This window comes from Limulus polyphemus, unplaced genomic scaffold, assembly GCF_000517525.1.
Source record: "Limulus polyphemus unplaced genomic scaffold, Limulus_polyphemus-2.1.2 Scaffold374, whole genome shotgun sequence".
In the NCBI taxonomy this organism is placed as follows: domain Eukaryota; kingdom Metazoa; phylum Arthropoda; class Merostomata; order Xiphosura; family Limulidae; genus Limulus; species Limulus polyphemus.
Window position 1 is genome coordinate 356,519 of NW_013665984.1, and position 14,489 is coordinate 371,007.

The 14,489-nt window shown below is 34.0% G+C and overlaps 1 protein-coding gene and 1 non-coding gene across 2 annotated transcripts in view; both read left to right on the plus strand.

The window, feature by feature from the left end:
* The first annotated feature begins 6,446 nt into the window (after nt 1-6,446).
* LOC111085413 overlaps nt 6,447-14,489 on the plus strand; it is a 36,361-nt gene continuing 28,318 nt past the window's right edge. Inside the window, exons 1-3 of the mRNA XM_022383841.1 lie at nt 6,447-6,590; nt 11,936-12,117; nt 13,744-14,003. Coding sequence (XP_022239549.1) covers nt 6,482-6,590; nt 11,936-12,117; nt 13,744-14,003 — 551 coding nt within the window. The 5' untranslated portion in view covers nt 6,447-6,481. The remainder of the gene's footprint in view (nt 6,591-11,935; nt 12,118-13,743; nt 14,004-14,489) is intronic.
* On the plus strand, nt 12,536-12,607 carry Trnaw-cca. The gene has a single exon. It is a non-coding gene; the product is annotated as a tRNA-Trp (tRNA).

A 14,489-nucleotide genomic window follows, 5' to 3' on the forward strand; every position in this document is an offset into this window, starting at 1 on the left:
TTATTACTTGGTGTTTGCTGTAACACAGTTTTACTTGGTGTTTTCAAATTCGATGATGAGGAACCCACTTTGAGACTAATAATGCTTGGAGACGGCTTGAATGGGTAATGAAGAAATGTACATTTGCTGTTATGTTAAACTTATATTAAAGTTTTCTCCATTACCAATTCAAGCCTTCTCCAAGCATTATTACTTGGTGTTTGCTGTAACACAGTTTTACTTGGTGTTTCTCATAAAGAGTAGTATAAAACATATTTCAATTCGATCGAATTGAAATATACACAAGTGGGTGAAATTATGAGTAGTAAATGAAATTCGTAGACAATAGTTCAGATATCATGATAACTATATAATAAACTTGATGTACCCGTGTTTTATTTGGTTACGGTAGTATGTTTTCAATCATGCACAATGAAATATTTTAATAAGCACAAAGCTGATTATTTTTTAACATTTTTTCATTACAAGATGCAGTATTAAAGCACGAAAATGCAGGCCGAAAATGTACTAAGTGAAGTTTAAAAGTAACATCCGTATGGTAAAAACTTTGTGAATCGTGCCAAAAACTATTATCCAACTTGTAAAAGAAAAATAAGTCCTAAGGAAAGACAATGACAACACTGATGAAAGCTAACGGTCGAACGTAATATTTAGCCTCACGTGACCTGAGTCAGTTTGAGTGTGTAGGAACCAGTTGCAGTCTCGATCACCATTCCTTCCTACCGGAACCAGGCACTTTCTACGTGACAACTAGATCCATATGGTAGAAAGAAGAATGAAGCTCTATTAGAGAGTTTAGCTTATATGGTACACTTGGCTAGCAGGGACAACACAACTAAAGGTAATTGGTCAATCGGAAACCCACAGAAGCTTGGGAATGGGGAAGTCCTCAGGATACATATTTATAGGTGATATGGTGCATGAGCACATACAAAGACTATAAGTATCATTGACCAATACCTGAAGGTTTGTTCAACGTCATAACCATGTATCATGACTCCTTTTAAACTAAACACTTAGCTGAACTTTTCACCAATTAAAATTTATCCAACCTTGCATTTCAATCTGGACTTTCAGGATTTACAACGAAGTTTTAGCCACAATCAGTATCTTTCCTTGACTAGCAGTGGTTTTCTTGCTTATTGCTAATTGTCTTGTTACAGCCTTTGTTTTTCACCTGGGATTTCTAACTATGAGACTTCTATATTCCTCCAGGATGACCAGGGTTTTCTGTACAATAAAACTGTCGAACCGAGGATTTCCAGGGCTGGTCTAATGTTTACGTAGCTGATCTCGTAGATGAAAAGGCATTACTTACCAATGTAATGGAAGTAAAGAGGTTACTAATAATCCTGCTAGACATGTCCACCTGGTGGTGGATAGTGGAAAGCATCCTGATACGGCAGTTTGCTGTGAATGCCCAATAAGCAGGCCTGGACCAACTGGTGGCGGCAGCAGAAGGCGTGACGGGCTAATCGTATGGTGTGATTATCCTTCAATATACCTCAATAAGCCCGATTAAGGGACCACTGGGCGCCCAGTAACATCAAACCCCATTGTCTTGTGGGTTATACATTAGGTCGTATACTAGAGGAATGAAAATTTATATAAAAAACTCGTGGTAGGCAAAAATCTCGTCATGCTCATAAATAAAATGGAAGGCCATAACACTCAAGACCATGTGGAGCACAAGATTATGACAAGTCCAAATTCAGAGAAAAAAATGTCTCTTTATGACGTTACAAGTTTAAACCTTGTGGGGAGACATAGGGAGACGAAAGGGAGACATACAAAACCAAACCCAGTGTAAACATTTGCGCTTATGACACTATGACGAACATAACAGATAACGATCTCAACATGCTATTTGAAGAATTGGAGGATTTCAACTGAAATATCATAGGCCTTGTCGAAACAAAACGAAGAGAAGGGATCCTTAATATCAATACGATGTGAGGAAAACAAGGGAAGATTCAGATGCTAAGGGATCAGGTTTTCTAATTCATTCAAAAGTAAATAACTATATTAATCATACTTTTCAATGAAATTTTGGGAATAAAGAGAATTCCGCCCAACTAGAAAGAAGCCAAGAACACCCCCCTTCGCAAGAAAACAGATAGAAAAGACAGAAATTATCCCACCAGTATAAGTTTTTCAGAACAGAATGGTAAAGTATAAGAATACTACAGAACAGAATGGTAAAGTACTTGATGAGAATCAACATAGAAAACAAGTAGATTTCAGAAATGAATATTCAATATTAAACAATCTACAAGTAATAAATCAAATAATAGAAAAGACAAATGAGTACAACCTCTCCCCTTACATTGCCTTTGTCGATTACTAGAATGCTTTTGACACCATAGAACATTCAGCAATGTTCAGTGCACTACGAAACAGTGGAATAAATGAAATATACATTAATATACTATAAGACATACACACTGACGCAACAGATCAACTTACACCTTGATAAAGAAGTATCGTCAGTGGTTAAGATAACGCGGGGCATTCTACAAGGAGATTCAATATCATCGAAGCTCTTCATTGCTTCCTCAGAAGAAATATTCAAAAATACAGAATTGTGAAATGGCGGAATTAACATAGAAGGAGAAATGTTATCCAAACTGAGGTTTGCAAATGATATTGCACATTTTGTGGACTATGTATTGAAAATGGAAAGTCAACTGAACAAACTGTTCCTTAAACACAAGAGAATGGGACCTAAAGTGCACATAGTTTAAAATAAATATTTGATAATCTTTGACTCCAGCAAAGACATCATGATAGGGAAAGTAATTATTGAAAGAGTGGAGCGATGCAAAAACCTCAGTTAAAACTTAAAATTGAGAGATACAATCAAAGAGGACAGGCGTACAATAATAAAAGCACGAAGGAGCTTTATTTGAAGGATACAGAGAAACATTTTAGGTAAAATATCAATATCACTTAAAACAGAATTATTTGACCAGTTCATTATACCAACAATGACCCATGGCTGTTTGTCTTTGTCAACCATAAAATAAATACAAAATAAATTAAGAATAACACAAAGAGCAGTGAAAAGAAAAATGCTTAACATTTTCGGTCCAGACTAGTGAAAGTGGGTTTTCTAGGGGCACTCCCATTTCCCCCAACACCAAACTAAATTGCTAAAATCACCATTGCCAAATCCGAAGACGTCCTACTAACGGGGGGGGGGCAATATTGGCTTCTGCTTTGTTGAAATGGAAGGATCCCAGCCTGTAAGCGGCTGAAAGAGGAGGACAAAGCCAAGGAGAAGAAATGGGGTCTGTCAGTTAGATGTTCTATGGGAGGGTGCACCAACCAGCAACGGTACCAGATGTGCTCTCATGTCTGATGGAAGAACTGTATTTCTAAAACTGTTGTGTTACTTTGATCCTCTCAATGACAGATTAGATATTGGAGGAGGTAAGGGCTGGACAGTTGGGATTTCTATTGTTGCCACCATAATGACAACGATGCAGACGAGTCAGCTAACTCATGGGTCTTGGTCTGAAGCTTAGGGTTTTGACGGTGAAGACCAGTAGGGGATATACCTTCTAGCAAAGATTATTATTTTCACTTGCAATAATGTTTCTTAGAACGTTTATTTTCATTGATTTATAATACGAATTAAATACATTGATAATATATATATATATATATATAAGCTGTGTGAGTGAAGGAAGAGGGGCACGGTTTGTACTCTTGGATAGCTCAATTAACTGGAGTATTCGTACTGTTAGCAAAGGTTCTGAGTTCAAACATCAGTTCCGGAGTTGTTTAGCACAGAGCTACACAATGTACACGGGTAACGAAATCTTGTTTTAATTAAGTGTTATAAGCCTACAGATTTATCACTTTGCCAGTGGGGAACTGTAGTTTAAAATAACATTTTGAAACTTTGAATACCAGTATGTTTTTTTTTTCAATTTTAAACCTACATTTCTGTGACAAATCTATTTACTCTAAATTTTACAGAATTGTTCCTCGTACTTGTTATAATGTTGAAATATCAAGACAGTTTTTAGACATCGTCGTCTGTAAAGCCTTGGCCAGAAGTTGATGTTTTCTCTTGACCTGTGCGATGAAAGATCTATTTTTAATCTACTCTATCATATCTATCAGCTGAAAGCTCATGTACATAATCCTACAGCTGACAAGTGTGCAAAATTTGCTGGACCAATTTAAATATCTCTGTTGCCCACCAACTTTTGGTTGAACTAATACAACTGATATAGTTTAACTCTAGTGACATGAAGTTAAAAAAATTACACAGTTATTAGGTAACTATAAATTACAGATTACAGCCGCAGGCTCATCGATTTTATGTTATTTCTAATTGTGATTAAATCTTACTAATTTATTATTACAGTTTATTATGATATACTAGATTTCAAGAAATTAAATAAGTAATGTAAATGTAAAATTTACAGGCTTTTTTAATAGATAAATTAATGGTTACAAGAAATAGCTAAATTATTTCAACAAATGATTTGAAAAGGGATATATGTAACAACAACTACGTGTTTGCCAATTGTTGACTATAGCATGTTAAAGGAATCCTCACTAGAATAGTTGAGAACATGGACAAATCGGGGGGTGGGGGTGGATAATAAAGACGGCAAGCATAGGAAGATGGAGGAAAAATTACAATTGTCGAAATTTGTTTGGTGTCAGTAAACATAAACATGTTTTCACCAGAATGTGTCTTTTGGGGGGGGGGGAGTCTATTTCGTGACCATAACCCTTATTTCACTTTACTATTGCTCTGGATTGGATCAAAGTGGTTTCTGACGCTACAACTGTTATAACCAAATCTGCTGTGAGAGATTTTCCACTTTCACGGAAAATGCTGAAAAGTGAAGACTCCCTTACTTAAAATGTTCTATTCTTTGGCTCTACATTCTTTAACAAATTCCACTATATCAATATCTTTCTCCAGACAAAAAAAAACTGACATAGTCTACTAGCCATAAGTCTATTATCTGCTCTTCCAACTGTTACATGTTTTGCTGTGTTTCGTTATCTATTCAACTACAATTAACAGAAAGTTAGAAGTAATAGCGAGTAACGAATAGTCGAGCTGAAAACTGACCTTCAGGTTTAGATATTGTTATCATTTAGGTTTCAGTCTCTAAAGTATTTTTTCTTGCGTATGATATCAACTGAACACTGCATTAAACCAGTGTTTCGCAATTATCATTAGCTTCAGATCAAACCAAATTACCTACTTAGGCCATAATTAAATATTAACCCAGTAATTAATATAGATAACTTAATATATCTTCTTACTAATTGTAAGCAAAGTTATAAAACAAAATATTATAATGAGTAGATTGCATTGATTCATCAGGTTTTAGAGTTATTTTTACCGTAATCCTATGCAATCGTAACTTTTTAAAATTATTTTCTTAAACAAGCAATAAATAGGTTTAATAAGCCGAACTGGAGTCAGGGTAATTTCAGGGTGACTTATCTTTCTTAACCTCTATTTATACTTTTTGGTTAACCCCCTCTTTTTTTCTTTTTTTTTTTTTTTTTGTCAATAAAACTAAGAGAGCTAAATTTCTTTCCGTTTCGGACATTACGAAGCCATAGCGAAAATAAATAAGGATGAGTAATTTTATTTTGCCAAAAATATTTATTGGAATTTGTAATAATACTTTAATAACTTTTTATTAGTTCGCCAACTACAATTCAAATGATATAATTGAATATAAAAGGATAAAATGTTTAAAATGCCCCCCCCCCCTACCTAATAAAGAAGAAGAGCCATATTGTATAATTTCACTATTTCAAACATGACGAAAATTCTGGAAGGTTTTCTAACGGATTTATGTTAACACAGTGTAATTTGTAAGCCATAACATTTTCATCCTATATTCTCCATGCAAACGAATATATATCTCCATTTTAAATTATCTGTAAGTCCAAAAAGTTTTTTGGCTTTGCACTAAAACAAACATCTTCCACTGAAAATAATTTCAGCATTCAAAATAACTCAATCATTTACAACAACTCAAAATATTTATCTAATAAAAAACATTTTTTTTTTCTAGCAGAAATAAATGCTAGTTCTTTTCAATGACTTACTGTTTTTATTACACTTGTAAAACCTCATGAAATCTATAGTTTAAATGACATAAATTCAGGTTCAGTAAAGAACCCGTCTTCAGATATTTCTAGGTTGTTTTATAGATTCAGGTATGAAAACGTTTGGAAGTATGAAAGAGCAAACTTTGGATTCTATTTATGCGAAAGTAATCATATCTGTAAAACGGTTTAGAGTCCATGGTCAAAACTGATCAGTCACGCGCCTTGTCTTTATCAGTGTTGATACAAAAATAACCGATTTTATTTTCTTGTTGAAAATCTACACACTAAAGTAAAATCATAGACTGCAGAACAGACATTATAGTTGGGTGTGTAACAAGTAATCAGCATTAAAAACAGCTACGTGAGATAACCAACTTCAATGGGTTCGATACTGCGAGTACTTATAAGTGTCCTATGGTTTCCAATAGAATTTCTCTATTGGTTTAGAAAGGATGGAATAAGTGTTCTAAATAAACGAAGAAGTAAAAGTAAGTATGCCAAAACAGAGAGAGTATATTGTGACTTACAAGAGTACAGGGATATTTAAATTAAAATATCATAAACTAGAAATATACGTTTGATATGGAAAACAAGAGATAAGTTAATTAGGTAAGTTAAACTATTTGGATTAGTTTATAGAAATAACATAATGATCAAAGTGTTTTCAGAATATAAATATTGATATTTAGAACCAGAAATTTTGGGGTAGAGCTCCCCAGTGACTCAGCGTTAAGGCTGAGAGTTTATAAGGCTAAACAACGTGGTATTGATACCCGTGGCGGGCACAGTATACATAGTGCATGTGTAGCTTTGTGCAAACGAAATAAATAAATTCGAGAAGGAATATCTATTTTAACACACTATTCTTTAGCACGTTCTAATTTATAAGTTTAATATTTTTTTATTTTACTTTATAAGTCACTGGTTACGTTGTGTTAATTTTAAAACTGCACTGTATTACACACTAAGTGTATCTACATAAGATATTTTAGTATCTATTATTCAGCTTTTTATATGGTGATCAGGCTTAACCTTAACGTTCCCTATGATGCGATATTTTATACTTGAGTGTAGCTCTTAAAAATAGTAATTTACTGATTGATCTGCCACCCAGTGACTCAGCGGCAAGTAAAAACGCTTTATAACGCTAAAAACAAGATTGCGATACCTGTGGTTCGTACAGCACAGATAACCTATTGTGTATTTTTACGCTTAACAACAAACTTATTGGTGTATAATTTTGTATGTGATCATCAGTAGGATATTACACTTTGTTTTTCCTGTTTTGAAATACTTGAAAAAACAACAACTTGATTTCATGTTTTTTTTTCATGAAAATTTCGGTCGGCTGTTTTTTTTTAATATTGGACACATTTGTAGGACTTTTCAATAATTCTCACTATTTCATATACCTGTACATTTATATCCCTATATTTTAATGGCCTGTTTCATTCATTTATTTCACAAGATCGCCTATTAAATATCTAAATAAATAGCCCATTCAGTTCAGTGAAATAAACCTTACAAGACTAACTGAATACTTTAAATATCTATCTATAAATAATATTGTAACCACATAGGTGGCTCTACGTAATAATGGTACAAGATTGCTGCCAGTTTGAAGAATCGTGGTTGCTTTTGGTTCGTGGAGTTTATTAATCAAAATGGTACTTAAACAATTGCACAGCAACGTTTCTGTAACCCTTTCATTGTCGTAGGCAAGCTCGGTCGATCGACCCGATTTGGAATTTTGAAGTTACAATTTTTTAAAGATATTTTTGTAAATAGGTACCGTCATTTTACAGGATTCACCTTGAAATGTTTTGTATATTATTATATTTTGAATAATTGTCTTACGCTACACCAAATCAGATATTGTTTAATGTCACGCACACTTTTGACTATTTACTTAGTTTTCGATGTAATCTCAAACTAAACTTTTTGCCTTTTTTTACAAAATTACCTTTATTGTTTGTAGGCAACAGTATAGCCATGAACTTGCAAACGGACTGGTGCTCACGTATCATAAATGTAGACTGGGAGAGGGTGGGGCGGCTTTTGGAGTTCACTTTCCAGCTAAATTATTATTTTTGAACTCTTTATTTTTACTTCACATTTCTGTCAAAGAATTGACCGTGTTTTCAGAAAACAAAAGACATGCCCTTACATTGGGTCCCCCAGTGGGACAGCGGTAAGTTCTCGGATTTACAACGCGAAAATCAAGGGATTCGATTCCCCTCGGTAGACACGGCAAATAGCCCGATGTGGCTTTGATATAATAAAACGCGCTTTTACATTGGATGAGGTTCCAAACGAAGGTGTAAGTATTAATGCCTAGCAAAATAAAGATAAACCTCTTTTTCGTGTATATCAGGGGTAACTGTGGTGTATTCTTTTTTATTTTATTCTATGTAGTATGAACCGAAAACAAATGTTAAATGTTTAGATAAATATAACGTTTATAGTTTCTTAATTATATTCGAGCTATTTTGCAGCTGAAATAAAATTGGCTAATTGTATTTAAAAATTAGTTAACTTATGGTTTTAAATTTAAGTCTATGCTACGAATCAAATGCACAACTTATACAGTTACAATGTTTGGTTAGAAGTGGATATTGTTCGTTTGTTTGTTTTTGAATTTCGCGCAAAGCTACACGAGGGCTATCTGCGCTAGCCGTCCCTAATTTAGCAGTGTAAGACTAGAGGGAAGGCAGCTAGTCATCACCACCCACCGCCAACTCTTGGGCTACTCTTTTACCAACGCATAGTGGGATTGACCGTCACAGTATAACGCCCCCACGGCTGAAAGGGCGAGCATGTTTGGTGGGAGAGGGATTCGAACCCGCGACCCTCAGATTGGAAGTCGAGTGCCTTAACCACCTGGTCATGCCGGGCAGAAGTGGTATATCGCATCATATTTGTCTATGCTTTGTTATTTTTTAGCTTATAATTAGTTGTCACTACTTTCGCATACTACTACCTACCAGTTAATGTGAAAACTAGTTGTTCCCATCGGGGGCTCTGCTCCTAGACCCCTACTGGGGGCTTCAGCCCCAGACCTTTTTTACTGACCCTGTTGACTTAAAGGTCTAGCTACACTCCTGTTTTGGATCTATTATTTCTGTCAAAGGCATCAGCCAAAAGAAAAAGTTTTGTAAAGGTGGGGGTAACAAAATAAAATTTTCAATCTCATGTAACAGACCGAACAGTAGGGATTTAATTATATAAATATTTTCTAATGTTTCCATACAAATAATAAAACCTTATACAAATTAAAAAGAAACAAACGACTTATTATAGATATTTCAAACCTTTTCTTTCTAATTTGTCCCCTCGCGTGCCAACTGCACTGTGAATTTAAGCAACAGCTACGTTTTCTTGAAGTACATATCGCATGTAATTCAATAGGTAATTGTCCAAAGTTTTACAACTCTAGACAGATTTTATTCATAAAAATATTAAATCCTTGCGAAGAGTCATAGAAATTAACGTCCTTCAATTCTGAAGCACTGGTAACGCGTACTGAAACGCTTAGTTCATGCACAAATTAGGCTGAATATATTGATCTACTTTAGACATCCGTGTATTATCTTATACAAGCAAAGATACCCGTCCCCAGTGACGGGAAAAGCATAAGTTAATCTATTAATTTAGATTATTTCATGGACTTTAGAAAGGTTAATTGTGTTGCATTTTTTATTTCACTCTGAGCTACTTACATCGCCCACCGCGAAAAGTAATTGTTGAGCATTTCGGTCATGTTAAGAGCCACTCAACAATAACATACGGTAAAGCTACATTTTCATTCTTTAAGTTACGTCACATTTTGAAATGTAATGATAGTGCGATTAATTCCTAACAATTTAGTGTAGAATATCCTGCTTGTGAAATAAAATTTGTCACCAACTTTTTTCATGCCTGTTTTCCCGTCATTTCAAAAGCTTTGCCTGTGTGCGCAGCTTTTCAAACACAACGCGGGAAGCGGTAGCCGTAAATAGGCGACACAAGGACGTACGGAAAGACACCACGGTTTTCAATATATATAAGATGTTTATGTGCACGCTGGTTTCAGTGTATATATAGACTACTGTCTCAAAACAAAGGTAAGATATTTACACAATGGCAATTATGAAAACAAAATAAAACAACGCATTCTGCAAGAAATCGGAACGATAATTCTAAAACAACAACTACAACAAAACTTTTGCGTTAGGAATGGCCTTAACTGAATTTGTTCTTTTAATTTTTATTCTAGTTTTTAAATTTTTACTTAAGTTATCTAATTAATTTCAAAATAAAAGTTATTTTAAAGACATCACTTGCTAAAAAGTTAATATGAAATTGTAATAGTTTCTTTTTCTTTTTCTTATTAACAAAAACAACTGATAACTTGCTTTTGGAAGGTGGAACTTCCTTCTTCAATGGTGAACTCGGAATGAATGTGAAGTGTGAAAAATAGCACTGTGCTGTTTTTTGTGCCATTGCTATCTGGCGATCTGTATGTGTGAAGAAATACAATAAAAAAGAACAACTGTAATTAGGTAGTTTCTTTGCTGTTAAGCTACCCAATAGATTATCTGTGCTGTGCCCACTACGGGTATGGAAACCTGGTTTGTAGTGTTCTAAGCCTTCAGACTTCCCGCGGAGCCACTATTGTTCAGTAGTTAAACTTAACACTTAACGTGTTAAACGTCGAAGAATAGCGAGACAATGAAACCACTAGGCCTAATATTTGTGATAAAGATTACATTTTATATTATAATTTTTTCATGCTCCTATAAATAAGTCAATTGTGGATTTGTAATCAGAAATAGGTAAAAATATCATTTTAATATCTATCATTTGCTTACTAAACGCCGCCGCCCAAGAGTCCTTTCTTTTATTATCAGAATTCATCTGTTGTGCTGAACATGATGGAAGAGAAAATACTTTCTAAATGCGATTATATGTGTAATATTATATGGTGTTAGACGTCGTAAGCTGTCAAGCAATGGCATTCATGATAAAAATCACAGTATAATGCTGTTGCTCCCCCTTCCGACATTCTATTGATTTTTATCTTCATTGAAGCTATTCTACTTTTGTCCTCATATTTCCATTCAGGTTTTACGTTTGTTATGAATCTTTTTCTTTTTAAAAACTAGGGTTAAAAGTTGAACCCTACTTTTATGAGCATGTGCAACATCAGCACACCACGTAGTAGGGGATTCATTTCGTGAAGATTCAAACATTTTTCGAAACCTTATTTGTTAGAGATGTTTCTGCTTTTGTCAGGTTTACGCTATTATTGCAAAACATGATTATGTTAGTTTATGTTTTTTCACTGGACAAAAGATGTAGTCACTGGTGGGAAATACGATGCAAGGAACAGATAATGCTAACACTTTTCAAAACATCCATTGTGATTAAATTTATTTATTTTTGCTTTCCTGTTCAAGTATTTTAGGTCATGTTTTTATACTTTTATTCACAGAGATATTGTTTACTTGTGAGTCTTATGCAACAAATGCTATCCTATTTTACACCTTGCTCGTCTTATTTCTTTTAAACTGTAAATACTAAGGTTTGTTAATATGTAAACTGTGAAATAAAAACTAAAATGGAAATTACTCTAAGTCGTAACCCTGTCGTGCAGTGAATTCTGATCTGGAGATTGTCAAACAATTACAAGGAACTCATCTTAAATTACATGCAAACTTAATCAGATTATTAAAATTAATCGATTTTGTTGCAAGATGATAATTTGTCCTTTTTCCTCTTTCAAAGTTACTAGATTAACTCAACATTTTCAACAAAAAGAGTAAGGATTTTGATGTATTTTTTTTTCTTTTAGGCGTATTTCTTCGAATAAAACAGTTAGTTGTTTTTCTCTACCTTTTGCTTAAACGAAACTTTCTGAAACGTCGACTAGTGAACATTACAACTGATTATCGACAGGGGGCTATAAAATTTGGAGTCATCGCGGCAGAAGAAGAAAGAAACCTAGAAAATCCAAGACATTTGAAGAATACTGATGTAAGTTGTTTTGCTGAGAAATTTCACGAACTACTTCAAACACTGGATTAGTCATCCTTTTTAAGCTATATGTTGTCAGCAGCTTGTAAGTAGTGTTTTAGAGTAAATTTTCTTTAACTCTTTTTGTTTTTTAAATATCAAAGCCAGGTTTGTAATAACTGTGCAATCTACTCATCATGGACAAAATGTTCGAGATCTCTGGTATGTGAACTAAATGATAGTAAATTATAACCTCACCATAAGTAGAATATAAGTTTAGTAAGTGTTATTGTGTTAAATTGGTGCCATAATCTATTATACGTATTTACCAACGAAGAACACGTTTGCAATGACATGAAATACACCAAAAAAATATTCAAAGATGCATCAAGAAATAAATGTAATATATGAAAAATCTTTGATAAATTGTTATTACAGTGACCCGGTGGCGCAATGGTAGCGCGTCTGACTCCAGATCAGAAGGCTGCGTGTTCGAGTCACGTCCGAGTCAAGTGGGGGAACCTTAGTTTTTTTATTGCGAACAGTTATCATTTGGATGACAAATATATTAAAGATAGTGGCATAATGGTGGACAAGTTATCGAAACAGCATTCAGTTGCTATTATCTCGAAGAAAGAAGAGTCAGAGGTGATCGTATTGAAGTTTACTTTTATAAGGGGGATGGACAGAATAAAGGGCATTTGATTTCTTTATGCTATAGTCAGAAGATAATAGGACAAGACGACGAAAGCTTAAGATTTGGAAAAGACAGGGTAGGCTACGGTTAAGGGAGACTGAATTCTGGAATGAGTTGCCATTAGTAGTAATGGAGGCTAACACTTCAATTTCCTCAAGGGTGGGTGTGCAAGGACAGCCTTGAAGGACCAAATGATCCTTTGTTATCCTTATATTATATTATGCCATTCATTTCCAGATTCTTACATTTTCAAAGCTGACTCTAAAAATATTATAAAGTTAAGAAGAGAGATAGACCGTAAATGGTCAATGTTTTCGGCTATTCCGACGAGAATAAAGTAAAATCAAACAAATGTTGCTTTAAAAGTATATCAGTTGCAAAATAGCTTCGAAGTGTTTTAAATGTATCATCTTTTTACATCGAACTGAGCGGCGTAAATTCTCTTTTTACTGTTATGTATTAGTATAGGGATCGTTTGTTAATATGAATAACTGTTGATATAATATAAGTTCCAAGCTGTGTTTGAAATGAACGTTTGAGGCAAGTCTTGGTAAATTCGATGCAACATTTTTTAGCTATGATGTATATGCTGTAGGGTGTTAGGTAAAATTAATAAAAAAAATCAAAACGTACGATTTGTGTTATTAAAGAGAAATGTAGCAAGTCTTTTATATGAAAAATTATAGAAACGTTCTGATAGAGCACAGTTCTGTTTTTAGAGCCCATATATATTGCAGTGACGTTATTTTCCAATTAAATCACAATCAAGTTTTTTTAGGGTTACATAAAATTTATTTAGGTATTATGTTACAATCTTCAAAAAAGTGGCAACAAATATTTTTAATACAACCACATTTATTAGTAGATGCTATATTCCAACTCTGAATATTGAATCTTGTCATACAATATTTCTTACGATCTATAAAACAATTTTCCTATAATTATTTCAGGATTTCGACGAGATATTTTTCTGTGGTGTTAATTCTGTTGGTGATGCGATAGTTCTCCGAATCACCAGAAGAGGGACTCCACAGGAGGGAGTTCAACTTCATTTAAAACATGCACAGAAAAATGAACTATATCAACTTCCACTTCACCCGGACACCAACGTTGTGAAAAGGGAGAAGGATGTTTTCGTTGCAGCTGGAATTCGAATTAAATGCTTAAATCCGCTACGAAATTGGAGGATATCTTATAATGGGCTTTTAAGGTACTTTTTGAAACTCTGTTTGTTCGAAGCAAAAGAATATAAAAGCCAAAGCTAGACAGAACTTATTTCTACTAAAATTATATTCACATTTAAATTGGCCACAAAATAATGGTAATTTGTTTTAAACAATAATTGTTTCAACTGGCGTTTCTAGTGTTGAAAACATTTCTTCAGAAAAATTCTGGCGGAGGTTATGTTTTCACCCCTGTTTTATTCAGCAAGATTTCTCGAAAACGGCTGAATGGATTTTGATTAAAGTTGTTATACACTTGTACTATGACCCAACTTAGTAGTGATTAGTTTTTTGAGGGTCAAGGTCACAGCAAGGTCAGGAAAATCCAATCTGTTAACATGGGGACCGCTTTCTCACACTATTTTTGCTCTATAACTCATTCAAAAATGATTGGATTCTAATTATACTTGGTGGACATATGTGGAATATTATTCCCCATTGTCTTGCCAAAAATGGCCTGTGTCAATTGATAA